A 17816-nucleotide genomic window follows, 5' to 3' on the forward strand; every position below is an offset into this window, starting at 1 on the left:
AATTGTGGAGTTAACTTGCTTTTTTCCCACCAGCATCTGTTCCTTTTTCTGTTAACAGAATGACTTCATGCTCAGATGTTTGGGATGATTTGTTAGCTTGATGCTGACACTGGGTCATTCCAGTGTCTTTAGTCTAGGTATGGAAGACAGGCACATGGCTTCAAAAATTACTTTGTTAGAAATGCAAGTAGGCTTTAGAACGGTAAATTCAGAAAATCTGGCCTATGACAAGCACAGGACATAACGGGAAGTAACAAAATGCAGCGAGTGTCACTAATGCAGCAAATGCACTGTTTCCTGATTAGTTGTGCACTTGGGTCTTTTCAGTGTGAAGGAGCTGTTTGGTTAATGTCACCTATTGATGTGTGTTGTAGGCTGAAGTAGTAGCTCCCAAATTTGGGGGACGTGGTTAATACAGTGTAAAATAAAGCGTAAAACAATATATATTTCCTTCTACATCATTTAATGCACAGAATGTGTTTTTGCTGGAAGAATAAAACTTGACATTCATATAAGACAATATCTCATTCTTTTATAATTTCAAATAATGAATTTACGCATTTTTCTCATCTCACGTAAGTACAAATTTGGTGATGTTGACCCCATTATTCCCTGTGTAGGTCAGCATACCTGAGAAGAAATACTGGACATTTCGTATGGTCTAACATTAAGTTCCTGTAATTGTGCCTTCATGTTTTTTTTTTTTTTTTTTTACTTGATATTTTCCTTTTCATAGCAAGTACCCCAAAGTGGTTACTTTGAGAAAGAATGGCTTAATGATGTGAGAGACTCCTTTTAAAAATATATTTCTTTTCTTGGAATCACTCTTGTAGTGGTTTAAAGGATGAATTTTGTGTCAAGGAGGCAAAAATGCTTGCCCAGTTCAGCTGATATACCATTATTGCAGCTTGGAATCATGATACCAAAAAGAGCACATTATAGCAGAGGAGATAAGGAGATAAGAGGAGATAAGAGTTTTTCCAAATCTTTCATTTTACTTGGTTTATGTTTTCCATGCCACAATGCTAACAGTTACAGACTCATTTATTTATCCTGGTGTAAGAGGTTATTTTGGGTCAGGGCCTTGAAATTATATATTTATTTATGTATAATAAAAAAGTCGTCTTTTCCCCGCAACCCCATGGGAACGGCATGGAATATTTTTAGTTTCTTCTTCCCTCTCCCTCTCCCTCTCTCTCTCCAACAAGGGAGGTTAGCTGTTGCTTAGAAAATGCCTTCCCAGCTCTTTTGTTCAGACTGCTGAAGACATAAACGCCATAAACTTGCCACTGTATTTGCTATAGATTTTGTAGAATTTGGGTGTCTGTCTTGCAGTTCTGCATTTTTCAGGTGTGCTACTAGTGCTCCAGTTGAAGTTAGCACTCAACACGTCTCAAAAATCAGGCCCAAAATAGTCCTGAGTTTATACAGTGATAGTTGGAAAATTGTCATCATCATGCCTAATGCTGTGTTTCGCATTTGGCTTGCATTCTGTGGGAGCTTGGGAAAGCTCAGTGGGAGCAGATTTGACCCTACCATGGAAAAAAAAGAAGGAAAAAAAAAAAATAGAGAAAACATTTATCCAGCTGTCATCCTACTAACATGGTGTAATTTGCTGTACTTAAGAACAAAAATAATGGTGAGCAATCCAATTCTGCTGTATGGGAAGTACGTGTAAATGCTGATTGTGTGACATAGTTGCTGCCACTGGATTATGTTCTATCCTTGTCTGTCCTCTTGCAAAACTTCTGGGTCTCCACAATCCAAGTATGAGTCAGTCCTGCTGATGGTATGCAATAGTAATAATATATACTGTGTACAATGCAGTTCTCACCTTTCAGATTAGTCTTACTTGGATAAGCAAGAGCAAAGGATATGTAAATGACTAGCATATTTCTCTGGTACGTGAGAAGCAGATTTGGCACAGACCAAGGCTCGCTCTTCTCTGTATTCTGACTTTCACTGAATGCTCATCAGCCTTTCAAAAGCCAGTGAATACTGCGCAGGAAGAGTTGCTGAATTCCCTTCCCTATCTTTTCAGTGGAAAGTTTAGAAATGGGCACAGTGAAGAACCGTGGCCAGGATCTAGTGATAACCATGAAGAGAAAGAAAGAAATTTCCTTCTAGTGTTCTGGAGAATTGTTTAGTTTTCATTAGTCAGATGTGACAATTTCAGTTGCACACCTAACTGGAGGTGAAAATCACATTGTCTTCCATGATATTCAGTCATCTGTTGAAAGGCATCTGGCAACCCAAGCATTTTGCAGGTTGTAGGTGAGAGAAGTGAAAGCTGGGAGAAAGGAAACAGTTTTACCCAAGTTTATGGAAAGGGGAGAGACAGACAAAGCACCTGAATGATAAACTCAAATATTGGGTTAACAACTTGAAAGCCACGGGCCTCTCAGTCTGTATTTGTTCCCTTTGTTCATCTGTCCAACAGCTCCTAACTTTAGTGGGGTTTTTTTTGATAGTGACTGGCCTTAAGTGAGGGAGACAAATAGAAAATACGTGGCTGCTGTGACCATCCAGCTGTCATCACTCTTAGTAAAGGGCCCAGAGCAGAAGTGAGCTGGAGGACGTCTTGTGAACAGTGAAGAGAAATCTTTTAGAGTTTGACATTAACAAACGCTAGTCCTAGGTAGCTGTGCTGGTTCTAAGTAGATGTGTCTTAGGTAGTTCCATGTGTCTTTGAGCATGGCTAGTGACATTTCATTCCCATCATCAAGCAACATGCAGGCTGATTACCAGGAATGGTAGGTGACTTCATTTTATTTAGAAAAGATTGGAAGTGGTTGCTGGCTGGAGATAAACAGAGTAGGACAAAAAGATAAACTTTCAGTGCAGGCATGTGGCAGACAGGAGGCTCAGTTACGCAGGCTGGGTTCTTCTGTGGCTTTTCACATTGCATAAAAAATGCCAGGAGGAGGAGGAGGAAAGGAAGTGAGGAAGGAGACGGTCCAAATGACATAAATACTAGTGGGGTAGGGATAGAGCTGAAAATAGTGCTGTTGGAAAGGGAGCAAGGTAAGCTGGATGGGCGAGGGAAAAGTCCCTTTCTGTATCCAGAGCAAGCTGACTGTAAGCTGAACACAGTCAATACTAGAATGGAAATGTACACACAATACTTTTACATAACACAGAGTAAAAAGTAGGAGGGACAATGCAGAGCTTGGATGTTAAGGAAACAATAGCCTATGTCCCGCTGCTGCTTAGGATTTACTGTGATAGTGACAGATTGTAGGCTTTAACTGCCACAGGAATTACTGCAGAACCTTGATCCTGACCTCAAGCTTGCCACACGTTTCTGAGGACAGAGGTATGGTTGAGGAGTACAATCTAAGTCCACAGACATGCACCTGGAGAGCAGGCTGTGTCTATGAGAAACGTTTTGTCCTCTCCTGAAGACCCGATGAGTAGAATGATCATGAACTGACCTCCTGGTCCTGGTAGGGTCTTCCATAGTGGACATTTCACTTCACCTCTAAAAGAAGTGTACGGAATGGGCTGAGGGAAGGTACGCTCCTGAGAACTTCTTCATTGGAAGTGCAGGGAATTCATGGATTGCCTTATTTGGCAGCTCATTATTTAGATTATACACTTATCAACTGCAAAGTATCAGTTGATTGATTTGGGCTTGCGAAAAGTAGAGCATATAAGAGGTTTTAAACATGAGTATGGGCTTCAGCTATTACAACAGAATGATCTTTAGGCAGCAACAGAGTCAGGAGAACGTATCCAACAAGAGATCAACTTCCATGACAACAGTAAAACATTCAGCGGAAGAACAATGCGTAATACCGGTAGACTTTGATTCGGCAAGTAAGCTTTGTCCTGAGGACTAAGGGCACTGGATAATTCAGTGCAGCCTCAGCTGTATGTTTTAGTAGTTCTGTAAATATAGGGACAAGTTGTCCTTTTGGTCACTGCACTGCCTATAAATTAATGCCTGGTGATGGTGGAATCCCCATCCTACAGCAGGGCTAAATATGTTTGAAGAGGGACAAGCACATCTGTACTATCCGTAAATGACAAGAGGAGGCTGATGCAGTCCGTGCTGGCAGCAAGTTTACATCTGTCTGTATTGAGAAGAATGATAAGAAGCCAACAGAAAAGGAAAGAGAAGAAAGATTCTTAAAACTAAAAGTGTACTATGCAATCCTGCTATAATTTAAAGTTCATTAAAATGTGATTCTCACCATCAGTAATCTATAGTAAATCTTGTGCCAGACATGATTATTGTAAAATCTTGGTTTAAACACTACAATTACACAGTTCATTAAAACCAGTGGTTGAGACTTCTGAGGTTTCAGAAAAAATTCTTATCTTCAGCTCATGACACTACACCAACCACCTTTCTGCCAGCCAAGTATGACATTTCAGTCCATTTTCAGTGAGAAACTGTGTATCTCTGTGTGTGTATGCAATGGATCTAGCATGTTTTCTGGAAGAAATAAAAGCATGGCCTTCATCTCCATTAGACTGATACCAATTAGCAGTAATTAATTGGAAGTGGTTTTGAGTGTTGGATTAAGTTGGAAGTGACACATCATGTGTGTACAATGTACAACTTCTGGAGTTGCTATATCTATGGGTGCTTGGGAAGCCAAAAAAGTGATGGATGGAATAAGCAGTTCAAAACAAAGCATGTATTTAACTTTATTTGAAAGTTTTTCAGCCTGTGGTAGAGCAAACCATCTTTCAAAAATGACTGATAGCCCATTTTAATTTCTAAATGCTGGTGAATTTCAGCAACATTGAAGCTTCTCTCAGTATTATGACAAGATTTCTAAGAAGGAATCCTCATCCTTCATAAATGTATCCCTTTTTCACTTTTATGCTTTTAGACTTTATTATATTTTGTGGCAGCGAGTTCCACAGTTTGGCAGTATAAGGCATTTTGTGATAAAAAAATTATGTGAAGCCTTTGATTCTTCCTTTGAAAGGCTGGTTAGTAACTAGCATCAGAGGTCATATCACAGAATCACAGAATCTTCAGAGTTGGAAGGGACCTCTAGAGATCATCTAGTGCAACTCCCCTGCTAAAGCAGGATTGCCCAGAGCACATTACTCAGGACTGCATCCAGGCAGGTCTTGAACATCTCCAGAGAAGGAGACTCCACAACCTCCCTGGGCAGCCTGTGCCAGTGCTCTGTCACCCTCACTGTAAAGTTTTTCCGTGTGTTGGAACGGAACTTCCTATGTTTCAACTTATGTCCATTACCCCTCGTCCTGTCACTGGGAACCACCGAGAAGAGTGTGGCTCCATCCTCCTTCAACCCACCCTTTAGATATTTGTAAGCAATAATAAGGTCTCCCCTCAGCCTTCTCTTCTCCAAGCTAAAGAGTCCCAGCTCTCTCAGCATTTCCTCATAAGGGAGATGCTCCAATCACTCAATCATCTTGGTCGCCCTTCGTTGGGCTCACTGCAGCAGCTCCCTGTCCCTCCTGAACTGGGGAGCCCAAAACTGGACACAGTATTCCATTTGTGGCCTCACCAGTGCCGAGTAGAGGGGGAGAATGACCTCCCTCAACCTACTGGCCACACTCTTCCCTATGCAGCCCAGGATTCCATTGGCCTTTCTGGCAACAAGGGCACATTTCTGGCTCATGGATAATTTACAATCTACCAGGACACCCAGATCCCTCTCCTCAGAACTACATTATTAGGAACTCATTATTAGGTCCTTCAAGTTGCTAGCAGTAGGACAGAAATCAGGCTAAAAGAAGCAAAAAAAAAAAAAAAAAATCAAAGAAAAAAAATCCCACAACCCTGTAGTCTGTTAGGTAAAATATTCCTGTGTCATAATCCAGTGAACTGGAAGCATGTCTGGCTATACCTGACCTTTATGAGAGGCAATTAGAGCTCCTCAGTCGCATGCTCCAGCTGGTAATTAATGAATATTTCCTTTTAATAAGATATACAGTAGACTGCTTTGGTAGCAGAAGGATTATTATCTGCACATCAATAGCTTAATTCCAGGGAGAGAAGTAAAGTTTATTTTTCTCACTCTGGATAAATTGTGCTTTGTAGCAGAAGGATTATTATCTGCACATTTTTTCTCACTCTGGATAAATTGTGCTTAAAAGTCTTGGATATAGCTCCCTCCCCCAAACCCTGAGAATATTTGTGTAAATGCTAGTCAGGGAGTCTGAGAAATAAAGTAGTCACCACATCTGTCTAGCGAATGGCTCAGTCCTATGGTCTGTCCTGTTTCAAAATTAGCATCTCTTGGGACATGGTTGGCTTTTTGGAGACGTAAACTGTCTGAAAAGCTTAGATGTATTTTAGCTCCAATTCTGAATTAGTATTTCATCGCACAGCAGATCAAACACATTCCGTGTCCTTTAATGAAAGTGCTTTTTATTTATGCAACTTTGGCTGCTCTGAACTGAGCCATAGCCAATAGAATGGACAGTGTGTTAACGAACAGGTAAATGTTTCTTTGAAAGCTGAACTTCTCCTTGAAGTGAAGAAAAGTCAGTAAGTCAGTCGTGGAAAACAGAGGGAACAGTGATTTGGATGGGAATGTGGTACAACTTCAGCATGGATTCATTCTTGACTGTGCTACAGATTTCCTGTGTAACTGGGAACTGTGTAATTGTCTGCATCCCATTTTCCCTGTTTCTGCTGATCTCACTGAAAGAGAGACTGAAAAACCTAATACATTCAATTCTTTTAGGACCTTTGACAGTGTAGAGTGCAAGGTGTTACAAGAATGTATTGTATTCAGTATTAATAGCAGATGTTGTGATAAGTTGAGTCTTTAAAAAGTATCAGAAGGGAGAAGAGTAGCACTTGTGGGAAATACAGCACAAGTAACAACCATCTTCCATGCTCCAAGCAAACAAAAAATGCACCTTGTTTATAGTGGCAAGAATATTCATGTGGAGAGCAAGGGTCATGCATCTGACTTTGAAATAGAACTTGGACATGAGTCTGAATCCTGCACATCTCAGATGAATGTTGTACCAGCTAAGCTGTTGTTCTGAAGAGTGTGGGAGGGCTTCATCCAGAAGCAGTGAATCTTTATCCAGCAAAGCTTTCATATCATTTGATGTAAGTCACGTTAAAAGTTAAAGTTTCAGTGAAGTGGCATTAAAAAAAAAAAAAAATCACTGAAAAATCCCCAGTTATTTGTAATCAGGATCCCAATTCCCATTGCTATTTAATGGGATATATATATATATATAAAAAGCTACATGGACTTACTCAGTATGACAAATAGCACATTTCACTTTTTCTTAAAAAGTATTAGTTTCTTGTAATAACTTGAACTACGTGATTTATATTTTCTGAACTGTATGTGCTGATGCTGACCCTTCATACCAGGTAAAATAACCTTTCACCTCTGTGAGGTACTAGAATGGTGCGTACAGGCTTTTGAGAAGATGAACCACACTAACCTTAATGTGGCTTTTCCAAGAAAATGCAATTCTTTGTGACTCAAGTATAAACTTGAGCATGCAGTGTCTGGAAACTATACAGTGAACAAGCTGGAACAGGAATTTGTATTATGGTAGCCTCATTTCATATTCTTCATCTGTGTTTGCACGCTGTTTTTATTGATATAGAGAGGAGCTTAGTGAATGGTATCATGGTTCCTTGCCCAAGAAAGATTTTTAAACCCACATTTTGCAACAATCAGGTATGTGGGTTGTTCCCATTCTGTTCTGAACCGTGCAAAGCAGTAAGGTCAACTGTCTGCAGTTCTGAAGAGATGGGTTTGAGAAAGAAGTCATGTTGCCAGTGAATAGACGTCATCCCCGTAGTACCCATGCTTGTTGTATGATGTCTGTAACATATGGTATATTTCTCGATGCATCTGTTCAAGGGTGAAGTGTTATTTTAATTTGCATGTTAGAAGGATTCATAAACCCTGGCAATTTATCACAGGGACGTATGTGCAGGTAGTGGCAAAGTCCATGTAATGGTTGGACACTCAGGGATGCTAAGCACCTGCTGGTTCCATGGAGCTGGGATTTGTCTACATCGCATAAAAACAACCTGATATAAATGATGGTGGAAAGAAGAGAGTGCTGGATCCAGTGTCAAATCAGTGTCTGTTTCTAACTCTGCCAATGATTTCCTGGATGAGTTTTAATTGTCATGTCACCGTATATGTCTCCCTGCCTCCATCTGTAGGACAGAAGCCTTGTAAAGTTGCTTGTTTTGTTGATGTATTTATTAATGCTTTGACATGCTCAGATTTTCTGGACACGCTCTCGAGAACTGCTCAACATTGTTTGGGATCTGTTTGGTGCAGAGTAAAATACCCGTGTGTCATCACTGGAAACTGAAACCCAGTGCTCGCCACAAAAGAGCTTCAATGCAGGCAACTGTTCAGGCCTTCTCTGTGCTGTTTCTTTCAAAACTGAAACCATCTTGAAGGAAGCACCCACCATATATAGAGTGTCTCATTTTCATGATTCACTCAGCTGTAAATATCTGGCATTTCCATGTGATTTCTGTAACACTAGTGTTTAGTACTTCTTTGTAGAAAGTTTTGCAAGAATGGCAGTAGTTATAAATCTTGATTATATCTATTACGGCAGTCTTTGTATTGCAAATGCTCGTCTGTCTGACATGGCATCCACTAAAGGTCTCTGCTCTCTAGAGGACAGCTTGCCCAATGGATCAGGTCTCCCAGGATTCGCAAAAAAGGCTCTCAGGATCAGCTGAGCTCTGCGCACAATACTTCGTTTTATTTTGTTTCATTTTGATTGGTTCAGATGGTCCAAATATTTGCAGAACTCCATTAAGTCCTATTTGGGATGAAGTCATAAGTTCCACTCTCCACCAAGGCATGGAGCCTGTCCAAATTAGTGTCAAAGCCTATATAATACCTTGGCTATATTGTAGGCTTGTATAGTATCAAGATCCTGTTTTCACAGCAGTTACATAGTTGTTACTCCAGTGAAGAATGATATGGCCCCTTATAAAGTCCACAAGCTGACGTCTGTTTTTTAATGTAATATTTACACTATTCAAGGAGCTAAATGAAGGCTTTGCTTTAATAGGTTCCTTCAGCTAATGTTTTCCCTTATACAGATGGGTTATTGTTTCCAGCTTTTGATACCTATGTGGCTTTGTATATTAGGGCCTCATTTTTTGGTTTGGCTTTTTTTCCCCCCCTCCTTCTCTGTCTCCTGGAGCAAGGGAAGGGTTTTGCTATTATCATGAAGTTGCTTTGCAGTTTTCTCTGGGGTATTTTTTGAGGGTCAAAACCCTGAAGACACTAAAACCAAAACATAGAAAAAAACCCAGCACCCTGTTGTTGCCCCACGCACCCTGAATTGCTTTCTATTTTTGACGTATCTTACCCTCTCTGAGAGGAAAAAAGGTACAGCAATTTCTTATCATGGGCAGATCTCACATAATTTAGGCAATGAAATGTGTGGGGTTGTTTTGTTTGTTTTTTTTTTCCCAATGGCTCTGATGCTACAGGTGTGAACTTGTCTCTCTTTTGAAAATGTTGCCCAGGTGATTGCTATAAACAACACTGTGCCACCTAATGATTTCATGGGGCTGGACAAAAATCTATATGTTCATCCCAAGTATAAGTAGCTTTCTGGGGCTTTATAAGGGCAATAGAGTGCCAGGTTTTAAGTATATAATCACATTCATTTTAGTGAAGTAAAACACGCATTGACAGCTGTAAAATTCTGGTCTGAATAAGGAGTGTGGAGGACAACTGAAATTAGATGGACTTTTCTGCTTAATATGCTTTTGTGACAGAACAGCTTCAGAAAGTGAGGACTACATAGTGCTAAAACTGTTTTAACTTCAGCAACGTACAGCTTCAGTCTGGGCTTTAGTTCAGAAAAAAAGCTTACACTTGCTGTGTTCCACTCCAACCAGTTTTCTCCCAATTCTAATTAAAACCAAAACACAAGACTCACAGACTCAGAGTTCAGACTAATTTGTAGTGGACAGAGAATGGTCAAAAGCAGGATATACCAAAGACCTTATCTCATTTGCCAAGCTAACCACATATACAGATATACTTAAGGGAATCAGAGTCATCTTATCCTTGGTTCTGATTGTGAAATTTCTAATGGTTTGTCTTCAAGTAGGAAATTATTCAGAACTCTGATTATTTTTTTTTTTTAGTTTATCAATCCTGATGCTCTTCAGCCTGTGTGTCTAAACTAGACATCTAGAAAGGTTAGTTGCAGCATTCCAGCAGTTATACATTTTTTTCCCCCTAAAGAATGTTAAGGAGAAAAAGTATTGTAGCATATTTTGGGATATAAATGATGAATACGGGTAGTCCTTAATTTACATGTGTTTATTTCTGAACTTGGAGTTCAGAATGGAGGCAGGAGAAGTATAGGGCACATATGTATGCCCTGTTCTGACAATGTTCTTGTCACCTGTACTCTGCAAAAAATTATAGCTGTTACTTGGGCTTTTATAATTCTTTGCAGAGAAAAATTTCAGAAGGGCATATGAGCACACCTTGCACTTCAGATTGGTGGCTCAACCTGGTTCCTTGCAGAATGACCTTACTTCACTGCCTCTGGATTAGCCCCCGTCTCTATTGTTCTCTTTGGGGATGATAAGGTTATCTTATAAAAATAATGCTGTATTTATCTATTGTATGTTTCAATTTATTTTTCCATCATCAAGGTCATATATCGACTTTTGCAGGGGAAGTTAAGGTCTGCTGAGTGTGAAACTGTTGTCAGGGTTATGACTGCCATGACATACTCACAGAAAAGGGGCAGCAAAAGGCAGTCTACCAATAACATGTGGTATGGCAATTCTAACTGGCCATTGATAGGGAGTTGCATATTTCTGTAATGTGTCGTTTGACACAGATTTCGGTCCATTGCATTCCTGAAAAGTGGCCAGGAAAGAGAAATACAGAAAATCAGCAGAACTTCTCACTTAATTTGAGAAAGGTCACCTTGTTCTTAATTGTGCTATTTATTATCATGAAGTGGTGGGTACATAGCAACTGTGGATGTAATTGGTATCTCTTGCCGCTTTGACAGCCTCTCATACTTTTCATACAGTGGTACAGTGGTAGTCTACCATATGATGCTTTGTTTAAATCTTCTGCTCTTCTTAATTGTTTGGTTGGATGCAAGGGCTGAATAAAGAGTTGTGATCTGCCTAGGATGTGCCTGTACTGCAGTTCTTTGCTAGATGGGGACAAAACTGTTTTGTTAGTATCGTAAATAGAGATAATCCTTTAATTTACATGTTGAAAGAACAGTGAAATGAAGAGAGGGGAAGGAAATATCCAAGTCTCAGTTGTGATTTTGTTTTGAATTCTAAATATGAAGATTTTGATTTGTGCAGCATTGTTGCCATGTGTTGGTATGTAGCCTGGTAGCAACTTGTCAAGTAGCAACGTGTTTTCCAAATGTGACTCAGCAGGGAGCATGTAGAGCTATTTCTCATCTCTAAACCAAACCGTTCTGGAATAGCTGAGGTACGCTGATAGACCTTCACATGTAGTAGTGTTGTGTATCTCTTCCAGAGTAACTTTTCTCGAATGAGTAAGCATTTATACACAGACAACATTGGTGAGATCCACAGTCTTCATAAACCTTTGGACATCTGTAGGATGAGTCAAGTGGTTCAATCTTATCATATGCTAGGAGTCTTTATGTAAGTTATTTGTAGTTTACAATGGTAGATTAGGATCCTAGAAATCAGTCCTCATTTTGCCAGTGAGTGTTACACCTATCTAGAAATAAATAGCCACATTAGAATGAAATCTCATTTCCCTTGAGTACCCAAGGAACAAGAAAGAATTGGTTCCTGAGTAGGCTTAGGTCTTCCTTTAAAAGTTGAGCTTGTTTGATCTTAGTCTAGTGAAGATGATTTCAGGTGGATTTTTTTGGATTATAGAAGGATTAATACTGCTCCTACTGTAACTGAGGTGATGCTGTTCTTTTCCTTTGGATGTTCTGAGGTTGTGCTTAACTTTTTAGAATAGAATAGAATAGAATTGAATAGAATAGAATATTTCAGTTGGAAGGGACCTACAATGATCATCTAGTCCAACTGCCTGACCACTTCAGGGCTGACCAAAAGCTAAAGCATGTCATTAAGGGCATTGTCCAAATGCCTCTTAAACACTGACAGGCTTGAGGCATCAACCACCTCTCTAGGAAGCCTGGTTCCAGTGTTTGATCACCCTCTCGGTAAAGAAATGCTTCCTGATGTCCAGTCTAAACCCCTTTTTGGTTTATCACATCAAAATAAGGCAGTCTTTTAGCTTCTTTTCAGGTTCCTTAACTTGACTTTTTTTTTTTTTTTCCATAGCAGGTGTTAGACACCTTTGTTGGTGAATCCCAACATCACTCTAGCAGTAGAGAGGAAAAATAATTTATCAGATCTGTCAATATAAAGCTACAAAATGTAAACCTGTTTTCTGTAAATGAGCTGTCCTTCTACTTGGAAACAACATAGCATGTTTAAGGGACTGAGATTTGCTGCTTAGATGCCAAAGATAATTGTGTCTCAATCAGGCTTTATTACTCTGTGTTCAGTAACCTTAGCTGAAGGGGATTCTTTTTGTCTGACACAGCATGGTGATAGTGCTAACATTACACTTTCAGAAATGTTTGTAATAAATGCTATAAAACACATCTATGTGCATTGTACAGGAATACGGGGGGAGATACCACAATAAAGAACAGCGCAGGGAAGAATCTCAGGTGGTTCTACAGTGGCATTTCATCCTGTAAAGGCTCCTTGTGTAAGCTTGTTTAACTTTCTGTTTCAGGAACAAGAAGATCCTAATAAGCTTGCTACCAGCTGGCCGGACTACTACATTGACCGCATCAATTCCATGGCAGCAGTAAGTTACCTCTCCTGCAAAGCAGGGAAGGTTTCCTACCGTAGGGATGTTTCTTTAGGAAGAAGTACCCAAAGCAGAGAGAAATGTTAGCCCAAGTGCATGACTGACTGAAAATAGGATTTCCAAAAGAAGACGAGTATGTGTATTAAGAAAAAGCCCTGCTCTAGCAGAATAGATTAGAAAGCACCACATGCATTTCCAGTTTTTATTTCTACAATACTGATCACTGACGGCAATCAAATTAGACTCTGGAATAAAAATTCAGAGCTGGAGTAATGAGATTGATGATTGAAAATTATTTATGTGCCAGATGTGAAGCCTATCCCAAAGTATGGCCCTGATCCTTAGATCTCTGCTTGCTGGCACTGGTCCTGAAAAGAAGGCACAAAAATGGCTGTGGGCCTTTTTTGAATTCCTGTACAATTCAGCTGGCTTTAAACTGTAGTAGACCATAATGACCTTGAAGAGATTGTAAGGCTCTTGAGTGTTGCTGGAGCACAAAGGTAGTTCAGCTTTGACCCCTATTTTGGAAATTTTGAGGAACGTTAATGTAAAGCTAGCTTTCAGCACATGCACACACTCATGCTTGTGTCTTGGCAGGCTAGCTAGTCTGAAACTGTGACAATTGAAAGCATCTTTTTCCAAAACTGTACTTTTAACTGCACTTAGCATTTTTGGAGACCTGTGTGTCGTCTGGGCCAAGTAGAGGTGAAATAATTTGGTTCTTCAAGAGGAATCTTGAGTGCAGCCTGTAAGTGAGGATTGTGTGAAATCGTGGACAAGAGGGAACCAAGGCCCCTATTTAGCCCTTCAGAATAGAAGAACAAGAGAATATTTTATGAATTAGAAAAGCAACTATTTGAAAACTAGGTAAAATTTTGTTTTGTTGTGTGGTTTCAAATTGACTTCTAACTAATCTACACAGTAACAGTGGGTTTATTAGTCTAGTAGTAGAATTAAAGAAAAAGTAGTTGTTTATGTAAGATAATATCCAATTACACAAGAGCAGATAAGTAGAGGAACATAAAGCTGTAACACCTTAGACATCGGCTACAACCCAACAAGATATATGAGAAAAACTTTCTCTAATTGTCCTTGTTCAATAGCCGTATAATATGTCTCTTCCTCTGAAGCATCCAGTAGAGGTGGTCAACAGCAGAAGCAGAACACATGCATATAGCATCCACTGATCTCCTTTGATGTGGTAGATCTTAAATTTTGGAATCAGATCCTTTTACTGATTTTTATAACCAAATTTTGCCTCCAGTTATTTATGTGCAATGTCTACTCAGCTTTTTTTGGCCGTTGTGCAGAAGTGATGATAGAATTCTGTTCCTAGCATCTTAGGTAGCACACCTTATTTGTTTACTTAGGCTTTTATGTTTGATTTCTAAAGGAGAAAATAATTTCATAAAAATAATGCCCTAATGGATGCTAAATGTGTCAATACTGATGCATTTCTCTGGTGAAATATGTCTTGCTCAGTAAGAAAAATCAAGATTTACAAGTTGTTATAACTCACTGTAAGAAGATTAAAGAAAAGCTGCTTTCTACTGTGAGTCATGAATACCCAAAATGATCACCTTCCTTCATGCCAGATTTTCTTGGGGCAGGGTAGTGGAATAGAAAGACTATAGGCTTGTTTTGAGAAAAGAGATTGAGCTTTTGTGACTGGCATGGTACTGTGCTTTGATTTCCTGACTGAACCAATTTGCTCTACAAGGGCCATTAAGGAAAAAAATGAGTATGAAACCTTGCAATGTCACTGAGCCAAATACTTCTAGTAGGATTTGATCCAAGGCTTCTTGAATCTACTGAAAGTTTTTCCATTGATTTCAGTGACTTTTGGATTGGTCTTTAAATGATCTTGATGTAAACCTGGAGTGAATATGTACACGCCACTATTGTAAATCTGGAGCACTTCCATGGAATGAGACTATATTTTGGCCTATGTTTCTAATTTTAAACATGTTTTAAGAGCACCAATAAACACCAGCCCCGTAATGTTGTTTGCATGCCTCAGCACTGAATGATTGATAACCTTTTATTTGGCGTCAAGGCTCATGATTTACTCTTACGCTTGAAGTGTTAAGACGACACACTGGGGTTAAAACCCCTGCTTCTGATTTACCACTTAGTTGCTTCCCTTTTAGGCAGGTGAAACTTAGTTGACTTGATTTCACAGGAATTGTATCAGCGGAAAACTGGAGTAATCCAGCTGAGAACCAGCTCCAACACACTTTAAAAGACATGTTCTATTCATTATTATTTAGACCTCTGAGATTCTTAACTTCCAAATGGTTATTTTGGGTCCCTTATAATTTCAGTCCTAAATTTAGTGGTGGGGTTTTTTTAATTATTTTTTTTAAACTGCATCCAAGTGGAGTTGGCTCAGAAGTGGTAAAAGAAAAACATGTTTCATGTTCCTTCCTGACACTGTCTAGTCTATTTCAGTTTGCGTCTCTTGGGCACTATCAGGTACTGCAATATTTTAATTAGAAATATTTCAAGAAGTATTAGAGTTGAAATAGTAGCAATAATCACACTTAAAATGCCTTAAGTCTTGTTGGTTTTTTTTTTTAAATAATCTTTGCATCTCCTGTGAATTAACTGCATAAGAATCTTTTTACGTGCGGCTTTCACATCTTTTTCTATGTCCTTTTGTTTAATGATGAAGTTCTTTTTCAAATACTAGCTTGGCAAAAAAGTTCTCCCTAGTCGCTGATGAAATGGAAATGGCACCTTTATCCTGCTGATATCATTAAGTATCTTTCTGTGCGTTTCAGCGGGCCGAGGACCCTGTGCTCAAGGATCACTTTCTCAGAAGACCCACTGCAGTGTTACCCGTCATATCTGCCCCTCATAGATTACGCTGGAGAGCGATGTGGTGATTCCTGACATGTTTGACATTCCCTACTTGTAACCTTAGATCACTATGTTAGGAAGCGCTTTAGGTCACAGATTCCAGATCCAGTTCAAAAAGCCACGCATTTTAGGCACAGTTCTGTTCCCACAATTGTTTCTGTTGCTGTGACTTTTTAGATTTTAATAGTTATGAAAAAAACCACCTAGTTTTTTTTAAACTAGTTTAAAAAATAGTTTTCAAACCCAATTCTCACGGGAGCATATGACAGCAAACTGGATCTCTTTACTAGTCTGTAGTGTGCAATTCCTGTGGAGGGACTGTTCCATCCTTCAGGTAGCCTGACTGAAAGGAAGAGGCCAAGTAAATCATTGGTAGAGTATCTTCTAGACCAGTCCTTAAAAGAAAGGGACAGCTGCTAATGATGTCTAATTTAGAAAGAGGAGCCTCCAAATTTGCCCAGTCCTCTGATGTCTACATGCTATAAATCATACTGGTCACTGTGGGTAGAAAGGACGCCCACAATCAGAGACCATTTCCATTATCAAGGTCATTGTTGTCTTCTGCTGATTCATCAACACACAAAACTTCTTTTCTTAAAAATGCAGCATCTGCCCCGTTAATATCACACGTAAAGAAACCTCCCTGTGCTCCTTGTGCCCTCTTCACCCCATGATACTCTCTGCTTGGCAGCACAAATAAACACAGACCTGACTTCACTGGGAGGAAAACTTCTGACAGCACTATGTTGCTTTTACGAGCTTGGCTGTGTATGCATTTCCACAGAGACCTTCAGGTGAACAGTAGTTGCAGATCCAGCTTTTCTGGAGAGATGGCTTGGTCGAGAGTATGAGACAGGGGTCAAGATTAATAACTATGGCTGTAACCAGGCCCTTTTCCTTTCCTTTTCAGAAAGCATTTGCTCAGGGCACAGCAGCTTCACAGGACATTAAAATTATATATTTTTCAGCAGAATTTAGCAGGTGGCTGATAACTCCTCCCTCCGGGTTAGGTGACATCTATGTTACTTTAAATTTATTTGCTTAAAAACTCAGTTTTTTTTAATTACATCTATTCATAGTTTATTCTCATAGTTCAGCCTTAATGTAGTTAGAGAGGTGGTGCACCTTGAACTACTAGTGACTTGTTTCTTTGAAGAAATGTTTTAAAGTACTATTGTCCAGACATGTCACAGGAGGCATGCAATACCATATTTTTTTAATCAAATTTCTATTTTAATTTTAGTTGTATTTGCTTATGACCTAGAAGTGATTTCAATAGTGATAACACTTCGTTAGTTATGATTTTAGACAAGATCTAAAGAAAGAGAATGAGAAATCAGAACATCCAGGTTGCTTTTTCTCTATTTATTATACTTGCTTCTTTTTTCATTTTATTTGTGTGAGACTGTTAAGTAAAATTAGGTCCATCATACAGTGTATTGCTGATGCTAGTTCATGCCCTTTTTTCTTTCTTTTTTTTTTTTTTCTTTTTTTCCTCTCTCTTTCTCACACATACATACTGTCATTATGGTCCTGTATCTTCGTTCCCAGCCGTTTAGGGGAATGATTAGCCACATCGAAAATATTTTATTTTATTTTAAATGGAGCCAAATTTTCCAAAGTAATTTCTTGGAGTACCTGAAGTTTTACAAATAAAATTCCATGTGAATGATTGTTTTCACAAACTCATTAATTTTTTTGAATTGGCAAATCAAGTTACTAGATGCTATACTATCCTGGGTGATGCCCTTAATTTGGAAAACTTTAAATATGCAAAATGTGCTTATAAAAAAGAGCCTTATGTATACCACTTTGTAAGGACCAGATAAGGACCTGGCACTATTTTGCTTCCTCTTCCTAGTATGTTTGTTTAACTGATATTAACTAGCTGCATCCTCAGCACAGCAGACGTTAGTCCTTGAGTGCAGTTTGTAGTTTAGGAAAGCAATTCATCAGTCAGCCACATTAATGGAATCCAGCCTCAAATAATGACAGTTCCCTCCCCTCTGTCTCCCAGGGACAGTTATGTTTCCTATAACTCTTGCCGAGAAAGCTATTTCATAATGCAAACGCGTGAGCAGTCTGTCTTTAGAGAGGGCATGAGGATTTGAGTTCCTGGCCATGCGCGTGAGT

General features: G+C 39.2%; 1 protein-coding gene across 1 annotated transcript in view; it reads left to right on the top strand.

The window, feature by feature from the left end:
* DAAM2 (dishevelled associated activator of morphogenesis 2) overlaps positions 1 to 17816 on the top strand; it is a 184799-nt gene that overhangs the window by 94450 nt on the left and 72533 nt on the right. Inside the window, exon 4 of the mRNA XM_009880466.1 lies at positions 12744 to 12818. Coding sequence (XP_009878768.1) covers positions 12744 to 12818 — 75 coding nt within the window. The remainder of the gene's footprint in view (positions 1 to 12743; positions 12819 to 17816) is intronic.

This window comes from Charadrius vociferus, unplaced genomic scaffold (assembly GCF_000708025.1).
Source record: "Charadrius vociferus isolate BGI_N301 unplaced genomic scaffold, ASM70802v2 scaffold62, whole genome shotgun sequence".
In the NCBI taxonomy this organism is placed as follows: Eukaryota; Metazoa; Chordata; class Aves; order Charadriiformes; family Charadriidae; genus Charadrius; species Charadrius vociferus.